The following is a 28,000-nucleotide window of genomic DNA, read 5'->3' as shown; positions in this document are numbered from 1 at the left end:
ACAGCCTATATAGTTGGAAAAAGAAAATATTTTTGGATATATATTTTATTTGACAGTGTTTTAGAATATCATACAGTAAACAAGATTTCTGTAAAAGTTAATTTATCCATAGTGGTGCGTTTCATAAAAATAGTTGCTCACTTACAGTCTTTCTGTGACTATTAATACATGTAATTATATTTATAGAGATACAGCTGTACAGGGTAAATTCACAGCTAACACTACACAGAAATATTATTTGGAATGGGGTTTAGATGATGTGCTGTCTTCACAGGTTATGGATTACAGCTGCATAAAGCAATTACTGCACAAGTGGTAGCTGTGAACTGTGCAAATTAGAATTTATGCAAGCGTAATCTCAATTTTTTTATCCTTTTGTAACACATGGAAAATAAAGGTCAGAGGATACAGTACCGGGACGTGCAGCTACACTACAGAAGCATTGTCCAAAACCAGATTCAATAAATTAATGGCAAACTATACTGGATCTGTAGTCCAGGGGAGAAAGAGAGTAATTGAGATTAAACCAAAAGTACTGTAAACTGCTACATGTGTTTGTGCTTTAGTTTATGATGACTAGGTTTCATTTTTGGAAATTGCTTTTACAGGCTGCAAGACTCTTCACTTGAGGCTTTCAACCATATTCTCCTCTTGTCAAACAACTAAACTACACCTATGCTTGATGGAAATTAAACAGCTGGTGCTCAGGATACTACAATTACAAAGAAAGAGAGGGAAAGAGTCAACCCAAGGAAGCTGTTACTTGTGACTGCCTGTGATGGGACCTGATCTCCCTGTTTTACTTATTTGACTTCAGGTGCAGGGAGGTAAGGCTTATTTGCATTTGAACTCCTGTAAAGGGCAGAATATGGGGAGGATGACACCTCATTCATTCAGGTCATATTAAAGAGAAACTGCCCTCTGAAACATTTGCCTTTTAATATGTGCAGCTACAAATAAGAATGCATGGATAATTAACTGAAGGTAAAATTTTACAAAGAAAGATCAAAACAGCAGAGAAGAAAGGCAATCCTTAGAGATACTAGGGTATCTACCATGGATGAGGAAGATAAACAAAGATCTAGACAAAAAAGCAAACCAAATGGAAATAAAAGGAGAAATAATAAGACATGCTAAAAAGATCCATGTTCTTTAATGAAAAGAAATGGGTCATACTAATGATTTTTTAATATCAGAGAGAGAGTCATTGTAATCTGAGAAATACAGGAGAAATACTTTGCCTCTGCTCTATCAAAGTGAAAATGAAGTAATGGAAGACAGCAAAATGAGTGAAATGTAATGTTGCTGTCAAATAAGCTGCTAACTAACTCTGAGGCAACAGGAAGGCCTTCTCATAAAGGAACTGCAGCGTTGCCAATCTCAATTTAACAAATTGTGGTCCTTTAGTTATAAAATTCCTATTTTAGATGAAAACCAATTAAGATCTATGAGCTAAACTGCAAAATTTTGACTTATGGCAGACTGTTCCCTAGGATACAATTTTTAAAACTTTTTTTCCTACCACTGAAAATGCACAGAAACGTGATCACAGAAATGGCAGTAAAAATGGCATCACACCAATGAATTCACTAGATTTCTAATTCATCCTGCAGTATGCAGGGGACATTGCTGCTAAAACTGGTGATGGTGCCACAAGTGAGCCATGGAAACGTGTCATGGGTGAACAGTTCTGAATGTTTCAAAGAAACCTCTTAACCCCTGTCTAGATATGTCCAGAACAATTTATTTACAACTCTTCAGATTAAAAGATATAATCTTGTCTCAGTTTCAGCTTGCTCCGTGCAGTTTGATTTTTAAGGCGATATTCCAGTTTGTGATTGCTCTTAACTTGTCCAGTTTCTTGATATGTTTCTTGATATAAAGTTTGGATGACATCCAAATCCTTCATGCAGTGGGGGAATTTTGTTCTTTCTTGTTTTACTAAAGCTACACTGCACTCTCTGTGATGTTTTTCACGTTATTTTGGTTCTTCCATAGCTGCCAAAGCCCCCGCAGTGGAACTGGGAGCTTCAGGATCAGTTTGGGTCTGCCGTGGATGCCATATGGACCATGCTTGTTGACACGTGGGACTTCATGTCGGTGCTCCCAAGCCTTGGTGCCTCGTGGATTTATGCACGTGACAGTGAAAATAAATTAAAACACCATGAGACGGAACCTAAGAAGAATGGCCTGCAGGTATTGAGGCGGGGCAGTGGGCTCATCTGCCTGCGGCCGAGGCGCCGGGTTTGAGGATGCCCGGCAGCTTGTCGGAGCCTGGCACCTTCCAGGGCCCTGGCGCAACAGCAGCCTTGCGCACAGGGGTTCCCCCCGGGGGCCGCGTGCCCTGCCTGGGCCCCGCACGTGTGCCTGCCCTGCCCTCGGCCTCCCGCACACCCGCGCCGCGGCCTGGGCCCACGAACGCAGGTGCCACTCCGGGGCCTTCACGCCGGCCGAGCTCGGGGCCCACTGCCGCATGCAGCCCCTCCTTGCTGCTGGCCCGCGCTGCGTCCACTGCTGTGGGCCCGGGTGCCCTGGCCTCTGAGGAGGGCCTGCTGGCCTCAGGCTGCCCCTGGCCACCGGGCACCTCTGCGAGCCTCGGCTGAACCACCCGCTGCGGGCTTGCCGAAAGCTCACTCTGCTCCCCGAGGCGCTGCTTCTTCTGGCTGCCGGCTGAAAGCTCCTTTGGTTTCCTAACGTCGTGTTCCCTTTTGATATCCCAAGTTGGGTCTGGGCTTATCTGGTTGTTAGGGTCGGATGGTGGGGCTGGATGTGATGGAGAGAATGGAGAGAGGACGTCCTCGAGGGAGGCGCCTACTTCCGGCAGACCTGGGGAGGCAGCAGCGGGAGAACTCCAGGAGCTGGAATCGTCTGTGGGGCAGGAAGCACAGGCGTTAGAGCCGTGCAGCACATGCTTTTCACACTCCTGCAACCTCCCTCCACATTGGGAATGAGAGAAGGCGGCCAGGGGCCACTCCTCTCAAGGTCCCAGGCCACTGCCACCCCCGCCCTCACTGCCAGGAGGGCAGCTGACCTTATCCCTGGGGATTCTGTGTTCCCCATCCTCTTTACACCACCCCTTCCCTCTTTGAGTGTTCAGGAAGGTGGTTACAAAGCTCAGGCCTAACCCATCCCATTGTCTCGGCCCCTTCTAACTTCCTGCAGTATCATCAGGTCTGCCAGCCCTGTGTGGATATCTGACTTGGGAGCACCTGAATCAGTGGTTCTCAAACTCAAGGATACATGTGAATCACCTGGGGCAGTTTTGAAAAATACAGAGTCCTCAGCCAAGGAACTCCTCTGCATTTTTAACAGGCACCCAGGTAATTCGGAAAATGCTTGGGGGAGTAACTTTCTCAACCAGTAGGTGTCACTCAAGACATAATTCTTAGCTACCACCAGATACAGAATTTGGATGAATTCATCTATAAAAAGGTTCATTATTCCATTCAGGGACAGAGGTGGTCAGCCAGAACAGGCTGGTGTGGAAGGATTGGAACCCTTTTGTGAGGTTTTGCCTGCAGGTGTTAGAAAGTTTTGCAGAAACTTTGACTTCCTGGATGGACACCCTTTAGGAGCTCTTTCCCATATATATATCTCTCCAACTTTCCTTTGAGGTTATATTGTCAAACTTGTGTTCCAAGATTCAAACAGGTAATATGACGCTGCCTATAAGATGTTCAAACTTTATGGTTAAAACACAAATTATTTTATTCTGCAAGAACCTGATGTTGGTTGGAGACAAGATGGCAGAGTCAAAGGACCTTGAGCTCACCTCCTCTCACAAGCATGCCAAAATCACAACTAACTGCTAAACAACCATTGATAAAAAAGACTGGAATCTACCAAAAAAACGATATTCTGCATCCAAAGACATAAGAAGAAACCAAGAGATGGTAGGAGGGGTGCACTCGTGATATAATCAAATCCCACATGACCCAGGTGGGTGACCCACAAACTGGAGAATGATTATATCACAAAAGTTCTCCCACCAGAGAGAGAGCTCTGAGCCCCATGCCAGGCTCCCCAGCCTAGAGGCCTGGCATGGGGAGGTGGAGCCCCCAGAGTATTTGTCTTTGAAGGCCAGCAGGGCTTGAGTGCAGGAGCCCCACAGTCCTGGGGGAAACGGAGACTCCACTCTTGGAGTGCGCACACAAGGTCTTGTATGCAACGGGACCCAGGCCAAAAGGAGTAACTCCATAGGAGCTTGGGCCAGACCTACCTGCTGGTCTTGGAGAGCCTCCTGCAAAGGTGGGGGGCAGCTGTGGCTCTTTCTGGGGTCATAAAAGCTGGTGATGGACACGGCAGGGACCTATGTGAACTCTGGCTGGAGGCAGAGATTTTGGGCTCTTGGCACCAAGACCTGGTCCCCTAAACAGCCTGTAGGCTCCGGCACTGGGATGCCTCAGGGCAAACAACCAACAGGGTGGGAACACAGCCCCACCAAGCAGACAGATAACAGTCACCCAAGTCCAGGAAGCACAGAGAGTCCCATACAGGACTAACCCAAGGAGGAACATGCTGAGACACAAAGCAAAGAGAAAATATTAAAAGCAACAAGGGAAAAGCAAAAAATTACATACAAGGGAACCCCCATAAGATTATCAGTGTTTCTTCAGCAGAAACTCTACAGGCCAGAAGGGAGTGGCAGGGCATATTTAAAGTGATGAAAGGGAAAAATCTACAACCAAGATTACTCTACCCAGCAAGGATCTCATTCAGATTTGATGGAGAAATTAAAAGCTTTACAGACAAGAAGACACTAAAAGAATTCACCACCAAACCAGCTTTACAACAGATGCTAAAGAAAATTCTCTAAGTGGAAAAGACAAGGCCACAACTAGAAAAAAAAAAAAGTACGAAATGGGAAAGCTCACTGATAAAGGCAGGAAATCATCCACACACAAATGTGATATCAACATCAGTAATTGTGAGAGGAGGAGAGCACGAATGCAGCATACTTGAAATGCACTTGAAATTAAGAGATCAGCAACTTAAACAATCGTGTATACATACAGACTGCTATATCAAAACCTTACGGTAACCACAAACGAGTCTATAATATACACACACACAAAAGGAATCCAAAGACAACGCTAAAGATAGTCATCAAATCACGAGAGCAAAAAAGGAAGAAAAAAAGACCTACAAAAACAAATCCAAACAATTAATAAAATGGCAATTAGAACGTACATATTGATAATTACCTTAAACGTAAATGAATTAAATGCTCCCACCAAAAGACATAGACTGGATGAATGGATACAAAAACAAGACATGTATATATGCTGTCTACAAGAGACCCACTTCAGACCTAGGGACACATATAGACTGAAAGTGAGGGGATGGAAAAAGATATTCCATGCAAATGGAAATCAAAAGAAAGCTGGAGTAGCAATACTCATATCAGACAAAAAAGACTGTTACAAGAGACAAGGAAGGAAACTACATAGTGATCAAGGGATCAATACAAGAAGATAGAACAATTGTAAATATATATGCACCCAACAGAGGATCACCTCAATATATATGGCAAATGTTAAGAGACATAGGAGAAATTGACAGTAACACAGTAATAGTGGGGGATTTTAAAATCCCACTTAAATCAATAGATCATCCAGACAAAATCAATAAGGAAACGCAGGCCTTAAATGACACATTAGACCAGATCAACTAAATTGATACTTAAAGAACATTCCATGCTAAAGGAGCAGAACATAACATTCTTCTCAAGTGCACATGCAACATTCTCCAGAGTAGATCACATGCTGGGCCACAAAGGAAGTCTTGATAAGTTTAAGAATATTGAAATCAAATGAAGCATCTTTTCCAACCACAACACTATGAGTTTAGAAATTAACTTGAAGGAAAAAAAATGCACACACACATGGAGGATAAACAATCTGCTACTAAATAACCAATGGATCACTGAAGAAATCAAAGAGGCAATCAAAAAATACCTAGACAAATGAAAATGATCCAAAACCTATGGGACACAGCAAAAGCAGTTCTAGGAGGGAGGTTTGCAGCAATACAGTCTTACCTCAAGAAACAAGAAAAATCTCAAACAATCTAACCTTACACCTAAAGGAACTAGAGAAAGAAGAACAAACAAAACCCAAAGTTAGCAGAAGGAAAGAAATCATAAAGATCAGAGCAGAAATAAATGAAAAAGAAATGAAGGAAACAATAACAAAGATCAATAAAACTCAAAGCTGGTTCTTTGAAAAGATAAACAAAATTGATAAACTTTTAGCCAGACTGATCAAGAAAAAAATGGGAGAAGACTCAAATCAAAAGTATTAGAAATGAAAAAGGAGAAGTAACAACTGACACTGCAGAAATACAAAGGCATCCTAAGAGACTACTACAAGCAACTCTATGCCAATAAAATGGACAACCGGGAAGAAATGGACAAATTCTTAGAAAGGTACACTCTCCCAAGACTGAACCAGGAAGAAATAGAAAATATGAACAAACCAATTACAAGTACTGAAATTGAATCTGTGACTAAAGAACTCCCAACAAACAAAGTCCAGGACCAGATGGCTACACAGGCAAATCCTACCAAACATTTGGAGAAGAGGTAACTTACACCTATCCTTCTGAAACTATTTCAAAGAATTGCAGAGGAAGGAACACTTCCAAACCCATACTATGAGGCAACCATCACCCTAATACCAAAATCAGACAAAGATTCCACCAGAAAAAGAAAATCATAGGCCAATATCACTGATGAGCATAGACGTAAATATCCTCAACAAAATCCACGAACTGAATTCAACAACACATTAAAAGGATCATACACCACGATCAAGTGGGATTTATCCCAGGGATACAAGGATTTTTCAATACCCACGAATCAATCAGTGTGATACACCACATTAACAAATTGAAGAAAAAAAACCAGATGATCATCTCAACCGATGCAGAAAAAGCTTTTGATAAAATGCAACATCCATTTATGATTAAAAAACTCTCCAGGCTTCATAGGTGGCGCAGTGGTTGAGAGTCCGCCTGCTGATGCAGGGGACATGGGTTCGTGCCCCGGTCCGGGAAGATCCCACATACTGCAGAGTGGCTGGGCCCGTGAGCCATGGCTGCTGAGCCTGTGCGTCCGGAGCCTGTGCTCCACAACGGGAGAAGCCACAACAGTGAGAGGCCTGCGTACCACAAAAAAACAAAAAAAAAACCTCTCCAGAAACTGGGCATAGAGGGAACCTACCTCAACATAATAAAGGCCATTTATGACAGGCACACAGTAAATATCATTCTCAATGGTGAAAAACTGAAAGCATTTCCTGTAAGATCAGGAACAAGACAAGGATGTCCACTCTCACCACTTTTATTCAACATAGTTTTACAAGTCCTAGCCACAGCTATCAGAAGAAAAAGAAATAAAGGGGATCCAAATTGGAAAAAGAGGAGTAAAACTGTCACTGTTTGCAGATGACATGATACTATAATACCTAGAAAATCCTAAAGATGCTACCAGAAAACTACTAGAGCTCATCAATGTATTTGGTAAAGTTGCAAGATACAAAATAATACACAGAAATCTGTTGCATTTCTATGCATTAACAATGAAAGATAAGAAAGAGAAACTAAGGAAACAATCCCACTTACCATTTCATCAAAAAGAATAAAATACCTAGGAATAGACCTAGGTATTTTATATAATACCTAGGAATAAAATACCTAGGAATATCTAAATAGACATTTCTCCAAAGAAGACATACAGATGGCCAATAGGCACATGAAAAGATGCTCAACATCACTATTAGAGAAATGCAGATCAAAACTACAATGCAGGGATCACCTCACGCTGGTCAGAATGGCCATCATCTAAAAGTCTACAAGCAATAAATGCTGGAGAGGGTGTGGAGAAAAGGGAATCCTTCTACACCGTTGGTGGGAATGTAAATTGGTACAGCCACTATGGAGAAGAGTATGGAGGTTCCACTGAAAAAAACTAAAAATAGAGTTACCTTATCATCCGGCAGTCCCACTCATAGGCGAATATCCAGAGAAAACCATAATTCCAAAAGATACATGCACCCCAATGGTCATTGCAGCACTCTATTTACAATAGCCAAGGCATGGAAACAACGTAAGCGTCCATCATCAGATGAAAGGATGAAGAAGATGTGGTGTATATGGAATATTACTCAGCCATTAAACAAAGAAATGTTATCTGCAGCAAATGGATGGACCTAGAGATTATTATACTAAGTCAGACAGAAAAAGATAAATATGTCGATCCTATGTGGAATCTAAAAAAAAACAATAAAAAATATACAAATGAGCTCATTTTCTAAACAGAAAGAGATTCACAGACATAAAAAACAAACTTATGGTTACCAAAGGTAAAAGGGGAGTGAGGGGAGAGATAAATTAGGAGGTTGGGATTAATATATACACTCTACTATATATAAAATAGACAACAAGGACCTACTGTGTAGCATAGGGAACTATACTCAATATTTTGTGATGGCCTACGGAGGAAGAGAATCTGAAGTATATATATATGTATGTAGAACGGAATCACTGTGTTGTACATCTGAAACTAACATGATATTGTAAATCAACTATACTTCAATTATAAAAATAAAATGAAAATGCTTCAATAAAAAATAATAAAAAATTAAATAACATTCATTATTGTTTTGTCTTTTAAGAAATCATTGTTCTTAATTTAATTCTCTTTAGTAGTTCTGACATTATAGTAGGCCTGGGACTAAGCTAGATGACTCTTTCTAGGAAGCCTAGTTTCAACATTTATTTGGGATTTAAGATCTAAGAAAGGATTTGCGACAATTTACAACAAAACACATACAAAATAGAATGATAAAAATGAGAAACTGTTTTTTTTTTTTTTTTTTTTTTTTTTTTAAAGCAACCACCAGTCAGAAGCCAAGTAGGAGGAGGAGAGATATGTTAGGAATCTGAGATGAGTTTAGTTACTACTCTGAGCACTAACATTGCCACTGAGGTTCTGGCCACTAAAGCAAAATTAAAGCAGAGAAATCCAATATAGTGATCCCTTAATATTTATAAGGAATATGTCCCAAGGCCTTTGGAAATCCTCAAACTTTGGAATATCACCCTAGAGTGTAATTGTTTTCCATAGAACTGCTGTATGACCATGAGTGAAGAACAAAGACGCCACATTGATATCTGAATGCCACGTGGCAGCAAGGCTCCCTCACTAGCTAAGAGATTCAGTCCTACACACAGCATGTGATTCAAATTCCTGCCCCTATGACATGTGTTAGAAACTTGGTCTATGAATGTTAAGGGTCTACTTTGTTTAAAAGTAGAGGATTCTTACCTGTTACCCTTGACGCCAATTTATAAAGAGATAAGGAGAGGAAGAGGGCAGATAGTTCCAGTAATTCTGGCCACACAGAGAATATCAGATACTAAAAAAGTTTCTCCTTTGCTGTGAAATTTGAATGGAGTATTTAGTGCACAATGTTCTCTTCCTTCTTTCCATTATCATGTTCACTTAGTGAAAAATCCTAGAAAAGCATCAGAAGACCTGGAACTTACTCCTGCCTTTGGCATTTACCACTCGATCTAAGCCTCAATTTCTCCCTTTATAAGGTAGAGATAGAATGTTTACCCACAGAGGTGTGGCATGCACTTCCAAAGGGAAAAGCACCTTGCAACGGGAGAGTTATGATGATTTTTCACGCATAGCTGAGCCAGATTTTTCTTCTGTGCCTCAGTGGCTGTCTACTAATGGTCTGGCCATATGAACTAGCATACATGCAGGTGAAGTTTTGAATAAGTGCAGTAAATCAGCCATTCCCATATGCTATGATTCCAAGTGTGGTTTTGCTCTATCTCAGGTATCCTTGGTTACCTCCAGGAGTATTCTGAAATCTTCAAATGCAAATGTTTTCAGTGAAAACTCAAGCATGTTCTGCTTCTGCCTGGCTTAGAGCTTTAAAATGAAATAAATGATAGAAGGTGGCAACTCCACCCATATAGGAAGATACTGCCTGAAAGGGTTAAAAGAAGTCTTCAAAAGGCCTCTGTAGAGGCCTTTTGCAGTGATAACCTCTGACTTGCACCAGGCTAATAATATTTCACATTTTAAAAGCTCTTTTCCCCCACCATGATGTCACACGTGGCAGAGACAAGTAGCTGTCCTCAAATCACTTCTGAGATATAGGGAGGTTGATATTATTCACACCATTTTCTGAAGGAGGACTCGAAGCAGAGAGAGGTTAAGTAACTTGACCAAGATTACAAAATGGGTCAGCCAGGAGTAAAATGCTGGGTTTCCTGACTCTTTTTATTGAGAAAATTGTCCTAAGATGTCACCTTGCAAATAGGATCTAAGCAGTGAAATGGACATGCTCAATGGCCACTGAGGAGGCCAACAGGAACTAGATCCCAGCACTGATCAGAGTATTTAGCATTTATTTGTGAACGTCTTACTTATAACGATAAACCAGAAGGTGAAATTATTCAAAATACAAAAGAATCCCTTTTATTATAAACAAATTTTGCAAGCGTTTGTTTGTAGGTCATTAAATAATTAGTGGGAGAAACTGAAAGTTAAAATGTTTCAAGCCACTACTGATTAAGAATATTAGTCTAAAATTAAAATGAACTAGATCCTAAAGTGATCTCAAGATGGACATTTATATATGTGGTTCCACAGTTTTCAGTTTTCTGGGCAAGAATTCTCCAGTTCACTACGAGACACATGGTGTCCGCACCAGGCACGAGCCTGCAAAGCTCCTTGAAGCACAAAGGGCAGACGGCCGGCAGCCCCTTCCTCACCTTTCACCTGCCTGTCTAGGTGACATGGACTGTGGGGGCCGGGGGGAGGCCTTCTGTAACATTTCAAACTAGTTTTCATGGAATTCTGACACACAATAACCAGAAGAATTAACCACGTTCAGTTCTGATTCCTTGAAACCTTATTCTGGCCGTCGCCCATGCCCCTGCCCCCTTTTTTTTTTTCTTGAATCTGGCCTGGCCACTGGCTAAAGCATGCGATCATGTTCACTTCAGAGTCCTTGCCTAGGAGGATGAGCTTCACGCATCCTTCCTGTTGGAGATGTTCTAACTAGAATTAGAAATAACAGAGGCGCATCCTCGAAAGACATAATGGGCCATATGTGCCTGCTGGGATTTCTGGAGACTCTTTGTCCAAAAAACATCCCCAGGCCCAATGGCTGCAATCAGGAAAAAGCTTTTTATTCCAAGTTGGCTTCTTCCGCCTGCCCTCTCTCGTCCTTACCTGAGTGGAACTGTTCTCTTCAAGGTCACCCATGATCTTTCTGCTGTCAAATCCAGAGGACACCTCGTGGTATCAGCTAGATGCTTCATCCCACCATATTTCTCACAGCTGACTGCTCCCAGAAACGAGCTGGACTCCAGACTTCTGTGACACGCCTTTCTCCTGCTCTTTTTCTCACCCCTCTGGCTGGTCCTTCTCAGTTTATGTTATAGATTACTCTTCTTTTACCTGGCCTCTAACTGTTGGCATTCTTCACGGTCTCTCCCAAGTGTTCTCATCTACTTATGGTGCTTTTATACAACAACTACTCCCAAGTGCTTCTGCTGAGCTCTGTGCTATGGGCTCTGTGCTGATATATCCATCTGCCTACTTGGTATCTCCGCTCAGACCATTCATTGGCATCTTCAATTTAACAAGCCCGAAAAGCAAATCTTTTCTTCCCAAGTCCATTCTGCACTCTTTCCTTATTTTTCCCATCTTGGTGAATGGCACAACCATCACTTGGAGTCATCTTTGATTCCTTTCTCTCTCTCCCCTCACAAATACAGTCCACCTGCAAGCCTTATTAGTCTCATTTTCAAATACACATGGACTCTGTCAACTCATGTTCCCCTTCACTTTCACCATGCTAGTTCAAGATACAGGGCAGTCCTGGAAGAATGCAACCCATGTGGGCCACCTGAGATAATCACACTTAAAAGAAGGCCACAGCGTGGACATATTTTGTAAACCCTTGGGGATACTGGTAAAGAAAGGAAATTCAAATCTGATTTTCCATGTTGTTCAGACAGCAGAAGTTAAGTGCAGTATACTGTAAGCCAGATACCCTCCCCTGAGTTCGGAGCCCAGGACAGCTAACCTAGTTACGACACCCAAACTCTTGTTTCTCATGTGGTCTCCCACCATTTAACCCACTCTTCTCTTTACCACTCTTGCCTGCCTCTGGTGGTTCTCCCTGCAGCATCCACAAGAATCTCTTTGAGACATAAATTCGATCATGCCATTCCTTTGCTTAAAACTTTTGGTGGATTCTCACCGCTCTTAGAGTAAAATCAAAATGATCAACATGACCCACAAAAGCCTGCATGATCTGGCCCCTGCCAGCCTCCCGAGCTTTATGTCCATCTCCTGTTCCCCATCCACACTGGTCTTGGTGCAGTTACTCAAAGGACAAGCTCATTCTCTATTGTGGGACGTACATCATTGCTGACTCCTCTGCCCAGAAGGTTCTCCCCATGGCGGTTCACATGGTGGGTTCTTTTTCATTTTTTAGGACTCTTAAGTATCACCCCAGAGAACCCCAACCCACAGTAGGATACTCTGCTCTCAACAGCATCTTGTCTTTATTTCCTCATAGTGCTTATAATTTGGAATTACACAGTTGCCTCCTCATTTGATTAACATCAGTCTCAACTAGTAGATTGTAAGTTTCATGAGGGTAGTGACCATACTGGTCTTGTTTATCACAGTGGACTTAATACCTAGCATAGTGGTTGACACAATAATATATGCTCAGTGTATACTTGAACAAATAAATCTATTTCGCAAATAGAAATGGAAGATTTGAAACCAAATGCCTTCAGAGGCAGGATGGTGGTGAAATGATAATGCCTATTTGAAGTGGGAGAGGAAAGAAAGAAGTCTGGGCGAGGAGAGCAGAAGGAGGACTCCAGTGACAGAAAGTACATTGGGAAGAGTTTTCAGCTTTCATTGCTGGCACCTGGGATGCAGTAAAGTGACGTTCCAGATCCAAGTCCATCTGACTTAACAGATGTTCTTTCCCTTTGTAATCTTATCAGCCATAATGACATAATGACTTTGCTTAAAGGAGCTTCATCCCCGGGCAATCATGAATCAACATGCCAGTGAATGTGCTGATAAGATATATAGATATAGAACCTATATATCTTATGTGCCAGTGGGGGAGAGGCAAATCCCTTTCCCAAGTTAGGATCAAGTTTATTCCCCTTGCTATTATTAGCACTAGGCAGTTTGCATCTCTCCTAGAAAATAGACGAATTAATACATAATTACAAATTACATGTCATTAGTATATATGTACACACATTACACACAAACACACACACCATTATCTCTGAGTTAAAAGACATACGACCTTTTAAATTATCTCACAGGAACTTGGCAATACTGAAAAATAAAAATGCTCTTTCACTTCATATGCCCGAGATTAAAAAAAAACCTTACCTACTGTGCTTCAACAGGTTGTTTATTTTATGGAATATAATCCGAGAGACAATACCAGAGAGGTGACCCACTAGGAATAAACTACTTACTGTGGTAAATAAGTATCTGCATTACTGGTTTTCCCATCTGGCTCTTACGGCAGCAAAAATTTGTACAGGAGGGGAAAATGTAACTCAAATTAAGGAAGAGTTCACTTTATCCTATGCTGAAGGGTAAGGGAGACCCCTTGGAAGGAAGCCAGGGATCGCTGCAGGGAAAGAGGGCCTGTCTCCTGCCCCACACCTCACCTGAGAGCCTTAGGGCTTCCAGCTTCGGCTGACTGGTCCCCCAAACCCTGGAAAAGAGTTCCTGCACTTCTCTCCTCCTCTCAATTAGGGCTGGGGCCTGGAGTCTAGTGGTTGCCTTTTGGATTTGTGTGTTCAGAAAAGTAATAATACTATTACCACCACTGGAATGGACTAATATTGACAACACTTAACTTGGACTGAGGTGTTTCCTAGGTACCAGGCACTCTTCTAAACCCTTGACATGTATTTACTCACCTGTAAACTTGCACATTTTACAGATGGGGAAACTGAGGCACAAAGAGTTTAAGTACCTTGTTCAAGGCTACATAGCTGGGAGGTAATGGAGCAGGGCTGCTGAATGACTTTCTGAATTGGGTGAGGTTCTACAAGCTCAGCTGAAACACTGTCAGTAGACTCCTTTGCTATCGACTATTCTGATTGAGAAATGGGGCTCATCTCTTCTAGGGCAGTATGACAGAAACTCCCATCAAAGGCACTGTCAGAGGTAGATCCATCGTTATTCCAAATGGAGACTCTGAAATGCCATTTGTGTTTGAACCTTGGACATAGAAGGACAGTTACCATAGTTAGGGTGTTGATTTGTGGAAATGCTGGGCATATAGGCTGGAATCAGAGAATGATGAAATTAGATTTCTTAAGGATGGGGACAATACTATGTACTTTAAAAATATCCCTCACACTGTCACACCTTGAAGCTGAACTGAATTGAAAATACTCATACTACAATGGGAAAAAGTCTCTTCTCAAGTGGTGTTGGAAAAGTTGGATGGCCGCATGTAAATTGATGAAGTTAGAGCACACCCTCACATCATACACAAAAATAAACTCAAAATGGCTTAAAGACTTAAATATAAGACATGACATCATAAAACTCCTAGAAGAGAACATAGGCAAAACATTCTCTGACATAAATGGTACCAATGTTTTCTTAGGTTAGTCTCCCAAGGCAATAGAAATAAAAGCAAAAATAAACAAATGGGGGCTTCCCTGGTGGCGCAGTGGTTGAGAGTCCGCCTGCCGATGCAGGGGACGCGGGTTCGTGCCTCGGTCCGGGAGGATCCCACATGCCGCGGAGAGGCTGGGCCCGTGAGCCATGGCCGCTGGGCCTGCACGTCCGGAGCCTGTGCTCCACAACGGGAGAGGCCACAGCAGTGAGAGGCCCGCGTACCGCAAAAAAAATAAAATAAAATAAAATAAATGGGACCTAATCAAACTTACAAGCTTTTGTACAGCAAAGGAAACCATAAACAAAATGAAAAGACAACCCATGGAATGGGAGAAAATATTTGCAAATGATGTGACCGACAAGGGCTTAATTTCCAAAATATACGAACAGCTCATACAACTCAATAACAAAAAAACAACCCGATTGAAAAATGGGCAGAAGAACTAAACAGACATTTTTCCAAAGAAGAAATACAGATGGCCAATAGGCATACAGAAAGATGCTCATCATCAATAATTATTACAGAAATGCAAATCAAAACTACAATGAGGTACCACCTCATACCGGTCAGAATGGCCATCATCAAAAACTTTACAAATAACAAATGCTGGAGAGGATGTGGAGAAAAGGGAACCCTCCTACACTGTTGGTGGGAATTTAAGTGGGTGTAGCCACTATGCAAAACAGTAGTTTTCTGAGGTTCCTCAGAAAACTAAAAATGTAATTAACACACGATCTTGCAATCCCACTCCTGGGGACATATCTAGACAAAACTCTAATTCAAAAAGACACAGGTACCCCTATGTTCATAGCAGCACTATTTACAATAGCCAAGACATGGAAAAATGTCCATTGACAAATGAATGGATAAAGAAGATGTGGTACATATATGCAATGGAGTACTACTCAGCCATAAAAAAGAACGAAATAATGCCATTTCCAGCAACATCGATGCAACTAGAGATTATCATACTAAGTGAAATAAGTCAGAAAGAGAAAGACAGGGACTTCCCTAGTGGTCCAGTGGTTAAGAATCCGCCTTCCAATGCAGGGGACGCGGATTTGATCCCTGGTTGGGGAACTAAGATCCCACATGCCTCAGGGTAACTAAGCCTGCGTGCCACACACTACAGAGCCCACGTGCCCTGAAGCCTGTGTGCCACAACTAGAGAAGAGAAAACCCGCATACCACAACTAGAGAGAAGCCTGTGCATCACAACTAGAAAAGCCCGTGTGCCACAACAAAGATCCCGTGTGCCGCAACTAAGACCCAACGCAGTCAAAAATAAATAAAATAAATAATAAATAAATCTTAAAAAAAATAAACCCGCGTGCCACAACTACTGAGCCCACTCGCTTTAGAGCCTGTGTGCCACAACTAGAGAGCTTGCATGCCGCAACTAGAGAGCCGAGTGGCACAACTACTGAGCCTGCGTGCTCTGGAGCCCATGCACCACAACTAGAGAGAAGCCCACACGCCACAACTACTGAGCCTGCGCACTCTGGAGCCCATGTGCCACAACTACAGAGAAGCCTGCGCTCTGCAATGAAAGATCCCGCATGCCTCAACAAAGATCCTGCGTGCGACAACTAAGACCCAATGCAGGCAAATAAATAAAAATAAATATTTTTTTAAAAAAAGACAAATACCATATGATATCACTTATATGTGAAATCTAAAATATGACACAAACAAACCTATCTATGAAACAAACAGAATCACAGACATAGAGAACAGACTGGTGGTTGCCAAGGGGGAGGGCATTGGGGGAGGGATGGAGTGGGAGGTTGGGGTGAGCAGATGTAAGCTTTTATGTATATAGAATGGAAAAGCAGCAAGGTCCTACTGTAGAGCACAGAGAACTACATTCAATATCCTATAATAAACCATAACAGAAGAGTATTAAAAAAAAGAATGTCTGATACACTTTGCTGTACAGCAGAAAGTAACACAACATTGTAAATCAACTATACTTCAATAAAATATTAAAAAGATAAATATACGGTAATATAAAAAAATTCATACTAGATATTAGAAACACATTTTACATAAATTCCTTTACTGCTCAAATGAATAAAATTTCTGCAAAGAGATCTATGGATTTGGTAAGTGTTATTTCTTATAAAAACCATTCCTTTTGCAACCCACAGTTGACTGGGTTAGAAAATACTGAGTTGTATTGAAATATATTTTCTTCTAATTTAGAATATTATAGGAAAACATAAAAATTATTAGAGTAGATCAAAGGACAGTAATGTGAAGTCATTTGGTATTCTAAAGAAAAATCTTAAGATGTGTTCAAACCATAATGGCTCATTTGGATTTGTTCAGCTATCACTAAGGTGATTGCTTTTTGTAACAAAATACAAATAAGAAAAATGTACATTTAAAAAAATTCAGAACAAAGTAATTCTTTTACTTTGCTTCTGCTCTTTCTGAAGCATTGTTTCCAACCTGGAGGCATTCTTAATGGCCTTCAAACACGTATTTGTTCCACCTTTATTACCAGAGAGATGTAAACTAGGTGTTATTCATATCAATAACTTTAAAAATTGTGACCGTATTTATTTATTGATGCTTCACATTTATACTCTTTTGAAAGCGTAATCAAAGGTGCAGCAGTAGTAAAGCTGTGGCAAACTTTACCTCCATGGCTGAGAGGGCAAATCTCAGCGCTAGGTGGGGCTACTAACAGTGGAGCTACCACTTACTGAGTGTGTCCTAAGTACCAGGAGCTGTGCCATGTGCCATATCATATATATTCTCTTTTAATCCTCACACAGTTCTAAGAAATATGGTGCCCTCATATTGAAATACCCGCATTTCACAGATGAGGAAGCTGAGGCTTAGATAAATTAAGAAATTTGCCAGGACCACTCAGCTAGTAAGTGAGATCAAGATGATTGACTACGTAATTCCAGAGCCCAAGCCCAAACTGTTACTCTATTCTAGTGCTTCCTAACCTTTTCCATATCAGGACATACATAGAAAAAGAGCTTATTTAGACAGTGCACTACAGTATACAGACAAAGACAGTCAATGTCTACAGATAACAGCCAAGTTCCTTCCTGTGTGCCCTGAGGGCTAAAGGGAGTCAGTAGCTTGGTATAACCCATCAGGGGGGTGTCATGGAGAACAGATTGGGAAACTCATTTTTTTTTTTTTTTAAAACGAGTTAAGATCTTGATAATCCAGATTGATCTGGGGATGTGGGGATGCCCAGGGAACAGTCTCAATTACCAAAGTATCTGCATTACAGGATACACGAGAAATATGTCGGTTCAAGCATGTTTTAGAAAGCAACATATTCTTCTTTTCAAATAAACTCTTAAATGAGGGCTTCCCTGGTGGCGCAGTGGTTGAGAGTCCGCCTGCCGATGCAGGGGACACAGGTTCGTGTCCCGGTCCGGGAGGATCCCACATGCCGCGGAGCGGCTGGGTCCGTGAGCCATGGCTGCTGAGCCTGCGTGTTCGGAGCCTGTGCTCCGCAACGGGAGAGGCCACAACAGTGAGAGGCCCCAACAGTGAGAGGCCCGCGTACCGCCAAAAAAAAAAAAAAAAAAATCTTAAATGAAAGCCCAATGTGTAAAGCAGATAAAAATGGAATGGCTTTGGTTGGCTGGGTGGGTCCAAAGTCTCTCGCATTCACCCCCAGGCCCACCTTCCGGCTCTTCTGGCCATTTCTCAGGAACCTGGAAGCTCTAACAGAACAGTTTGAAAACCACTGCACAAGAAATGATATCTCAAAAAGCCTCCATTAAAATGCAAAACTGCCCATTTGGGGTGGGAAGAGGAGAAAGTCAGGGAAGATTTAATAGATTTTTTCTAAGTATTAGTAGCTGGGAGTTGGGCTTCAGAGAAGGGAGATAAAGCACGGGGAAGAGTAAGGAGGTGGAAATGTCTGTACCACAGCTGGGAAGGACAGACTTCACCTTTCCAGAATTTTGCCTGAGCTGGCTGGTCACCTGGAGCCTCACGGTTGTGCTAAGTAGGAAGTGACCTCACTTGTCTTCAGGAAAGTAAGTCAGCAACTTGCGGAGAGAAGAGTGACCAGGGCAGGCCTGGCTTCAAGCCCTAGTACTGCCACTTGGTGTGAACTTAACCATTTCCAGCCTCAATTTCCCAAGGGAAATTGAGAATTGAGAATTAGGGAGTAATATCTACTCTGCTTCCCTCCCAGAAGTGTCATGATCAAATGAAATAATAAATGACATGTATATAAATGTTTATATACATGTCATCCATTAAATTTATAGTTTGAACCCAATTAAACAGCTCATGCTGCTGTCAAAAAACAACCCAATCAAAAAAATGGGTAGAAGATCTAAATAGACATTACTCCAAAGAAGACATACAGATGGCCGAAAAGCTGCTCAACATCACTCATTATTAGAGAAATGCAAATCAAAACTACAATGAGGGATCACCTCACACCAGTTAGAATGGGCATCATCAGAAAATCTACAAACAACAAACGCTGGAGAGGGTGTGGAGAAAAGGGAACCCTCTTGCACTGTTGGTGGGAATGTAAATTGGTGCAGCCACTATGGAGAACAGTATGGTGGTTCCTTAAAAAACTGAAAATAGAACTACCATGTGATCTGGCAATCCCACTCCTGGGTGTATAGCCGGAGAAAATTATAATTCAAAAAGACACATGCACCCTAGTGTTCATTGCAGCACTATTTACAATAGCCAAGACGTGGAAGCAACCAAAATGTCCATTCACAGATGGATGGATAAAGAAGATGTGGTATATATATGAGGGAATATTACTCAGCCATAAGAAAGAATGAAATAATACCATTTGTAGCTACGTGGATGGACCTGGAGATGATCATACTCAGTGAAGTAAGTCAGACAGAGAAAGACAAATATCATGTGATATCAATTATAGGTGGAATCTAAAAATTGATACCACTGAACTAATTTACAAAACAGAATCAGATTTACAGACTTAGGAAACAAATTTATGGTGACCAAAGGGGAAAGGGGCGGGGGAGGGATAAATTAGGAGGTTGGGATTAACATATACACACTAACATATATGAAATAGATCATCAACAGGGACCTACTGTATAGTACAGGGCATTCCACTCAACACTCTGTAATAACCTATATAAGAAAAGAATCCGAAAAAGAATAAACATCTATGTATAACTGAATCAAGCTGCTGTATACCTAAAACAAACATAACATTGTAAATCAACTATACGCCAATATGAACTAAAAATTAAATTACAAAAAGAAATGCCTACTGTATTCCCCTCACCCCTCGGGGACCCCAGCTGGTGTCAGTCACATCCCTGGAGCCTGAGATGGCTTGGGTTCCAAGCCTGGACTGGCAGGCGGGTTAGGGAGCTGGGAAGGATGTGCCAGCAAAGGAGTCCCCCATGGCCTGTAGTGCCGGGTCCCGTCTGGATGGGGCCACAACCTCCAGATCCAGGCAGCCCCTCCAAAAGCTAAAATCAAGCCTACTGCACCCAGAGGATGGTGGACCCTCTGGGCTGGAAGAGCTTTGAAAAGTCAACTGGTCTCCATATCTCCTGGTGCTGGGCATTCTACCTCCAGCCTCCTTCCTTAGAGTCGCTCCACCTACGGATGACAGCGCCCTCAGCGGAGTGCTTTTGCAGGGGTTGGGATGTGTCCGGGGTGCTGATGGGTAAGCGGGAAGAAGTGATGAGACACAAGCCCTTGGGTGTCTCTCATTTACAACCCAGGAACAGGACTTTCACCAAGCCTCTGGTTACCCCAGTAACCTGAGGTGGGCATGAAGAAATGCTGCCGCCTTGTGGCCGTTTCCCATAACAACTTTAAAACTGGTGCTTATGGGCACTTCATATTCACAAGGCCTGCGGGGTTGTAAATGACACTGGCCCTCAACAGATGTCCTGGGGTAGATAATCGAAAGAGAATTCAAAACGGCAGACTTTCAAGAAGCCAATTTCAAGACATAAAGTTTACTCACACTGTTTTTTTTTTAAATTCACATGAAAAGATGCTCAACATCACTCATTATTAGAGAAATGCACATCAAAACTACAATGAGGTATCACCTCGCACCAGTCAGAATGGCCATCATCAAAAAGTCTACAAACAATAAATGCTGGAGAGGGTGTGGAGAAAAGGGAACCCTCTTGCACTGTTGGTGGGAATGTAAATTGGTACAGTCACTATGAACAGTATAGAGGTTCCATAAAAAACTGAAAATAGAGCTACCATATGATCCAGCAATCCTACTCCTGGGTGTATAGCCGGAGAAAACTATAATTCAAAAAGACACATGCACCCCAGTGTTCACTGCAGCACTATTTACAATAGCCAAGACATGGAAGCAACCAAAATGTCCATTCACAGATGGATAAAGAAGATATGGTGTATATATATATATATATATATATATATATATATATATATATATATATATATGAGGGAATATTACTCAGCCGTAAGAAAGAATGACATAATACCATTTGCAGCTACGTGGATGGACCTGGAGATGATCATACTCAGTGAAGTAAGACAGACAGAGAAAGACAAATACCATATGATATCAATTATAGGTGGAATCTAAAAATTGATACCACTGAACTAATTTACAAAACAGAAACAGATTCACAGACTTAGAAAACAAATTTATGGTGACCAAAGGGGAAAGGAGCGGGGGAGGGATAAATTAGGAGGTTGGGATTAACATATACACACTAACATATATGAAATAGATCATCAACAATGACCTACTGTATAGTACAGGGGACTCTATTCAATATTCTGTAATAATCTATATGGGAAAAGATTCTGAAAAGGCATGGATATATGTATATATGAATCACTGTGCTGTACAAGTAACAACATTGTAAATCAAGTATACTTCAATGTAAAATAAATTAAATTAATAAATAAGATGGACAAAAGATTTGCATTCACTTCATCTAAGATGATATATAGATGGCAAATAAGCACATCAAAAGATGCTCAACTTCATTAATGGCAAAATGCAAATTAAAACTACAATGAGATACCACTACACATCTAACTGATATGGCTAAAATGTAAAAAACAAACCAACAACAACTGAAAATAACTGGCAAGGACATGGAGCAACTGGAACTCTCACATATTTTTGTTGGAAATGTAAACAGGAACAGCCATTTTAGAAAACAGTTTGGTGGTTTCTCAAAAAGTTAAACATTTAGTTACCATATAACTCAGCACTCCCACTCCGAGGTATCTACACAAGTGAAATAAAAACTTATGTTCACAAAAACCTGAATGTGAATTTTTTTTTTAATTGAAGTATAGTTGACTTAGAATGTTACCTTAGTTTCAGGTGTAAAACATAGTGATACTGTATTTTTATAGATAACAAACCATACAAAGTTATTATAATATTGACTATATTCCCTGTTGACTGTCAATTTTTATTGTAGCTTTATTTTTATTCACCAAAAACTGGAAACAACCCAAATGTCCATCGACTAGTGACTAGGTAAACACACTGTGCTGCAGTGGAATAGTACTCAGCGATGAAATGGAAAAAAACTACTTATACACCCAACAACACGAGTGAATCTCAGCTGCTAAGTGAAATAAGTTAGCTTCAACAAGTCACATACAGTATGATTCCTTTTATTTATCATTCTCCAAGTGACAAAACTAACGGGACGGAAAACTGATAAGTGGTTTCCAGGGGTTGGGGGTTTAAAGAGGCTGGACCCCAGTGGAGAATGAGAGAATTAGGGGAGCTTATGGAAATGTTCTGTATCTTGATTATGGTAGTGATAATATATAATTGTATAGGTTTTTCAAAACTGGTAAAATTGTACACGAAACTGGTGAATTTTACTATATGTAAATTATACCTCAATTTAAAAATATGAAAAATTAATAGTGCTGATAAACTGTGCTTACAGCTGGTGCGAAGAAGTTTTTTAAACTGGTTACACCTTTTGCAAATAATGTTTCCACCACTAATTTGCTTAGTAACTTCCCTTCCTCCCTCCCTCACCATTCGACTAAGATAAATCTCAGCCCAATGAAACTAATAATGAATTCTGAATTCCCAGAGTCAGCTGAATCTCAAAGACGTTTTCCTTTTAATCTTTAGAAGTCATCTTTAATCTCTAAGCTTTTCTGGAATCGTGTTCTTCATCGCAGAAATACATCCCTGTCTGAAGTGGCAAAGAGCGGAAGTAAGGGATGAGAATAATCAATCATCACATACCTATTTCAGGGGAGAAGTGATGGAAACGGATAAGAGCCACCTTTCACCAAAGGTGGAAGAAGTGGAAATGAGCTACTCAGAGGATGCTCTTGGACTCCAGCTAAATTCACACCTCTGCAGTACCCGAACAACCTCTTCTCCATTAACCCTTCCTCTGTCTAAGCTGTCCGTGGGCAAGACTCAGGCATCACATTAATCCACTTCTAGACTGGGAGGCCCCACAAGTGATGTGTAACTGTATCCCCATCAATATGTCCCCAGGGAGCAAAGTCCCTTTTTAACAATTCTGGCTGTTTTACAAAGAAAATAAATTTGTGGAAGCAAAGCTCTTGGGTCTAGAGTCATCCAATTTTGCTGTTACCGTATCTCATCAAGGCTATCCAGAGACAAAACACTGTCCTCTCAATATCTCTGCCGCCATTGAGGACCCATTAGCCAGCTGCTCTATCCATCCTTTTTTCTCCCCTTTAAAAATAAGTTATTCACTTCTGATCACAAATACAGAGAAGAGCAAAAGCTATGCCTGTAACCACGTGGCTGCGTGTCTTCCCAGCCTGGCGCCTCTATGGAGACCTTGGTACCACACGAGCCTCTGTCCCAGCAAGCATTTCCCTACATTCTCACAGCTGCCATGGATAGTATATGACCACGTGGGACGTTTCAACAGATGCCCCATTCACAAGGCAGGGTTCCCCTCCAATGATGGTTTTCCAGCTCACTTCTGCAAATACTAAAACTGAAGTAACTAGTTGTTCCTACCACTGATTTTCTAAAAGTCGCTCATGAACAAGTAGGTCATAGACACAGGTCTTAGAAATGTTTAAAGTAGCTTCTTAAAGAAAGGTTTTTTCTTAATCAGGAGCAATGACCAAGGCCTCTTCTGTGTCCCCAGCCTTCTACGCCCCAGGCTGCCTGTGGCCCCTGGATGGCTGCCCTTGGGTGCCCACATCCCAGGGTGGCGCTGGACGAAGGGCAGACCAGGCATGAGGAATAAACTGTCTTTTCTGCGCTCAGACCAGGAGTCCCTGGGTCTTGAGGATCTCTGTGGATCGGCTGGTTTTCTTCTCCACATTCTTTTTGGCCTGTTTCTGTAGCCTCATGACCTGTTCTTGCTTCCAGTAAAGAATCTTGGCTTTCTTCCTCTTCTCCTCCAGGGTGACTGTCACCTCCGTACTCCCAGCCAACCTCCTGATCCTGGCACCCCAGGTGGACAAACTTTCACGAAGCCTCCAGACACAGCCGCGAGGGCAGCAGGAACAACCGTCTGCTTTTTCTTGTCACGGGTCGCGGGATCCCATCCAACACCACAAGCAGCCAGGGCAGCCTGGCCTTGCCTGGTCTCGTGGGCGGCATGCCTCCTCCATCCGCCACGGGATGCGACTGTGGCCGGACGAGGTAGGGGCCAGGTGACCAGTTGGTCACGCGCTTGCAGAGGAAGGCCAGGTACTTTAACTTGTTCCTGAGAAATAGCCATTAAGGATGCTCATGCCCACTCAGCATGTGACTACTACCTTCCCGCCCAGAGTACCACCTGCTTGGCCATGATGGGTGCCTGGTAGCCCAGGAGATGGCCTCAGCCATCAAGCACCAGACCTGCCCTCCTGCCATCTTCAGCAGAAACCTGGGGAAAACTTTTCACTGAACAAATGTTTATTGAGCACCTACTATTTACGTGACACAGATCTATGCACTGAAAATGCACCTGTGAAGAAAGCAATATTCCTGTGTCCTGGACCTTACTTTCAGAGTGGAAGAGACAGAAAATCAATATACAAATAGGTAACAGTAACAAATATGATATGAATCAGTACAATTCAGAAAAGTAAGGTAAGGCAAGGAGATGGAGAGAAATTTGGGTTCTATTTGAGATAAGGTGGTCAGAGAAGACTTCTGTGATGAGGTGATGCTGAGCAGGGACTCGGACGCTGAGTAGAAGTCATGTGGGCAAAAAAGGAACAAGAACAGAGAGAGGGCTTGGCATATTGGAGGCATGTGGTGAACAGGGTTGGGAGATGCAAGAGGGGAGGTGTGGGTCAAACAGGGCTTCAGTGAGGAATCTGAATTTTATTCTAAGTGTGACAGAGACCACTGGATGGCCTCAAGCAGAGGAATGACATTTTAAAAGGCCCATGTGGCTGCTATGTGTGGAATGCACTGCAGGTGGAATCAAGAAAACCAGTCAGGAGGCTACTGGGGTTCTCAGGCAACAGATGGTGTGGCTTGGACGAGGGGGTGGTGATGGGACTGGGGAGAAGGGGCTGATTTCTGGATCGATTCTGAAGACAGATTAGATTGGACCTACGGATGGGCTGGATACTGGGTGTGAGGGAAAGAGAACAGCCAAGGAGGACCCAAGGTTTTCTTTTATATTTAGTCATGGGAAGAAGTGCTGAGCTTTACGCAGGCATGTGCTAGGCACCGGAGACGTAGAGATGAACAAGACACAATTAGTGCCTTCAAGGAGCTCACAGTGTACTACTTCAGATTTCTAGACTTTGAGGGGCAAGTACAGAGTGCTGTGAAGTGGGTACGGAGAGAACAGATTGTTCTGTATTTCGGACTTGGGGGAGGTTTTGGTTTTAGTGGGAGTTTGAAGGGAAAATAAGAGTTCACTGGATGCAGAAAGTAGGAAAGAGTATTCAAGAAGGTGGGATCAGCAAGGGCTTAGTGGGTTGTGGGAATGGTAAGGGGTGCCTGGGCTAGTGATAGAAGAGGGGGCTGGAAAAGCAGGTTGGGTACCTGGGAACCCCAGGTACCAGCTAAGGAGTGAGAACTTCATCCTGAAGACAGTGGGAAAGGTTTTAAGCAGGAGAGTAATAAGGGTGATCCTTCCTCTTTATCTAACAAGTGAGTTAACTCACTGATGCTTGGACTAAAACATGTTAAATGTGTGTTGCTTCAGTCTGAGTATCATGTTTTAGATTTCCTTTATCAAGAAATGCAATTTCTTTTCATCTTACTAGTATTGGTAAGCAGAAGCACTACTGCCCTTAGGATGGATAAATACTATTAATCTTGCAGTTAATGTTTATTGAACATCATGGACTTCCCTGGTGGCACAGTGGTGAAGAATCCACCTGCCAATGCAGGGAACACGGGTTCGAGCCCTGGTCCGGGAAGATCCCACATGCTGCGGAGCAACTAAGCCCGTGTGCCACAACTACTAAGCCTGTATGCCACAACTACTAAGCCTGTGTGCCACAACTACTGAGTCTGTGCACCACAACTACTGAGCCCGCGTGCCACAACTACTGAAGCCTGCGCGCCTAGAGCCCATGCTCCGCAACAAGAGAAGCCACCGCAATGAGAAGCCCGCGCACCGCAATGAAGAGTAGCCCCCGCTCGCTGCAACTAGAGGAAGCCCAGGCGCAGCAACGAAGACCCAACGCAGCCAAAAATAAATAAATTTATTTAAAAAAAAATTATTGAACATCTGCTCTGTGCCAGGCACCGTGTTAATTGCTGTGAATTCAGCATGAACAAGGATGATGTCCTTGCCCTTGAAGAGCTTGTTATATGAGGTAGATATAGAATGAGTGGTTTCAGATGTGATGTATCATCAAAAGAAAAGTTTAAAACAGTAAAGGATGCTACAGAAGCATTTAATGGAGAGCTAACCTCATTCAGGGGTTCAGGGAGGCCTCCCTGACAAAATGGTTTTCAAGTGAAAACTAGATTGATTATAGTATTATTATTAGCAGCAACATCATCCCCTATTTCCTCGATAATTAGCCTTTCTCTCTCAAGTGGTTGCTTCTCTTCTGCTTATCTTGGAAAAACGAAAAAAATGCATCTCTCCCTTTTATACACGCCCAAACTCGACTTTTCATTGTTTTCCAGGGTTAGCCACACAATCTTGACTTCCCTGCATTCATACTTCCACACACTCATTCATTTGTTCAAGTTCTGTGCTATGTGCCCGGGGAATGTGAGGGGACTCCAAATAGACGGTCCCAGGATGTGAGGAGTAGGGTGATAGGAGAAGAGGCGATGGCAGGCTTCTTCATTTGTTGGCGTGTGAAGGACTGTGGAGTCCATTCTGCAGGCGTCGGAGAACCACTGGAGGGTTTGAGCCTGCCTTTGTCATGTCAGTATTCATGAACACTGGAGGTGCAAAAGAGATCTAGAGTCGAGGCAGTGTAGAGAGTTAAATCCTAGCTTTACTACTGACCAGATCTGTGGCTCTGGGCAAAGTACTCAACTTCTCTGAGCCTACGTGATACAATAACTACCTCAGGTATCTGTTATGAAAATTAAAATTACCCAAACTTTTGTAAAAGCTAAATAAGCATCTATCCCACTTTTGGGCACATAGTAAGCACATGTAAATAATAATGACAACGATAAAAAACAGCTAACATTCGCTGGGCACTCACTATTGTGCTAAATGTTGTGTGTGCATTCTGTCATTCAAATTTCACAGAAAACCGCTGATGTAGATACTGGCATTATCTCCATTATGCAGATGAGGAAACTGAGGCTCAGAGAGGCTAACTGGCCTGTCCAGGCATTATCCCCTTCCACCCTTTTAGTTGCTTTTTTTTTTTTTTTTTTGCGGTACGCGGGCCTCTCACTGCTGTGGCCTCTCCCGCTGCAGGGCACAGGCTCCGGATGCGCAGGCTCAGCGGCCATGGCTCACGGGCCCAGCCACTCCGCGGCACGTGGGATCTTCCCGGACCGGGGCACGAACCCGTGTCCCCTGCATCGGCAGGCAGACTGCATCGGCAGGCAGACCACTGCGCCACCAGGGAAGCCCCTTTTTGTTACTTTTATTTAAAGTTCCCATGAGGAGCAAAAAGGAGAGGTGAGTTTTATCACTTGTTTCCTACAGAAGGTGCTGGGAGTAGAGCTATAGCCCCGGAGCCGGATGAGCAAATACAGATCCTGGTAGATCCTCCTCCTGGATAATCCACCTGAGAAGGAACCAGAGCCCAGGAGGCATCCATCCAGGCAGTGAGTTTGCCTTACCTTAAACAGGAGAGTTCTGACTGGGTTCTGAAAAAGACTGCCTATGAAATTTTTTCCTTCTGCAAACGAAGTCCCTGTTTTTCCTAGAAAC

At 42.4% G+C, this 28,000-nt stretch overlaps 1 protein-coding gene across 14 annotated transcripts in view; it reads right to left on the bottom strand.

The window, feature by feature from the left end:
• Positions 1-28,000, bottom strand: part of MAGI2 (membrane associated guanylate kinase, WW and PDZ domain containing 2) — a 1,362,215-nt gene that overhangs the window by 27,569 nt on the left and 1,306,646 nt on the right. For 7 of the 14 annotated variants that reach the window (XM_060304741.1, XM_060304743.1, XM_060304742.1 and 4 more), the window contains one exon: positions 9-2,868. The exons of 1 other annotated variant lie outside the window; for it this stretch is intronic. In XM_060304741.1, the coding sequence (XP_060160724.1) occupies positions 2,219-2,868 (650 nt within the window). In that variant the 3' untranslated portion in view covers positions 9-2,218. Of the gene's footprint in view, positions 1-8; positions 2,869-4,841; positions 8,271-28,000 lie in introns of those variants that run through there. 6 more of the 14 variants (XM_060304748.1, XM_060304750.1, XM_060304752.1 and 3 more) reach the window with 4 other exon arrangements.

The sequence above is a fragment of the Globicephala melas genome, chromosome 9 (genome assembly GCF_963455315.2).
Source record: "Globicephala melas chromosome 9, mGloMel1.2, whole genome shotgun sequence".
NCBI lineage: Eukaryota > Metazoa > Chordata > Mammalia > Artiodactyla > Delphinidae > Globicephala > Globicephala melas.
The sequence above is the reverse complement of the archived record's forward strand: the minus strand, read 5'-3'. Positions and strand labels throughout refer to the sequence as shown.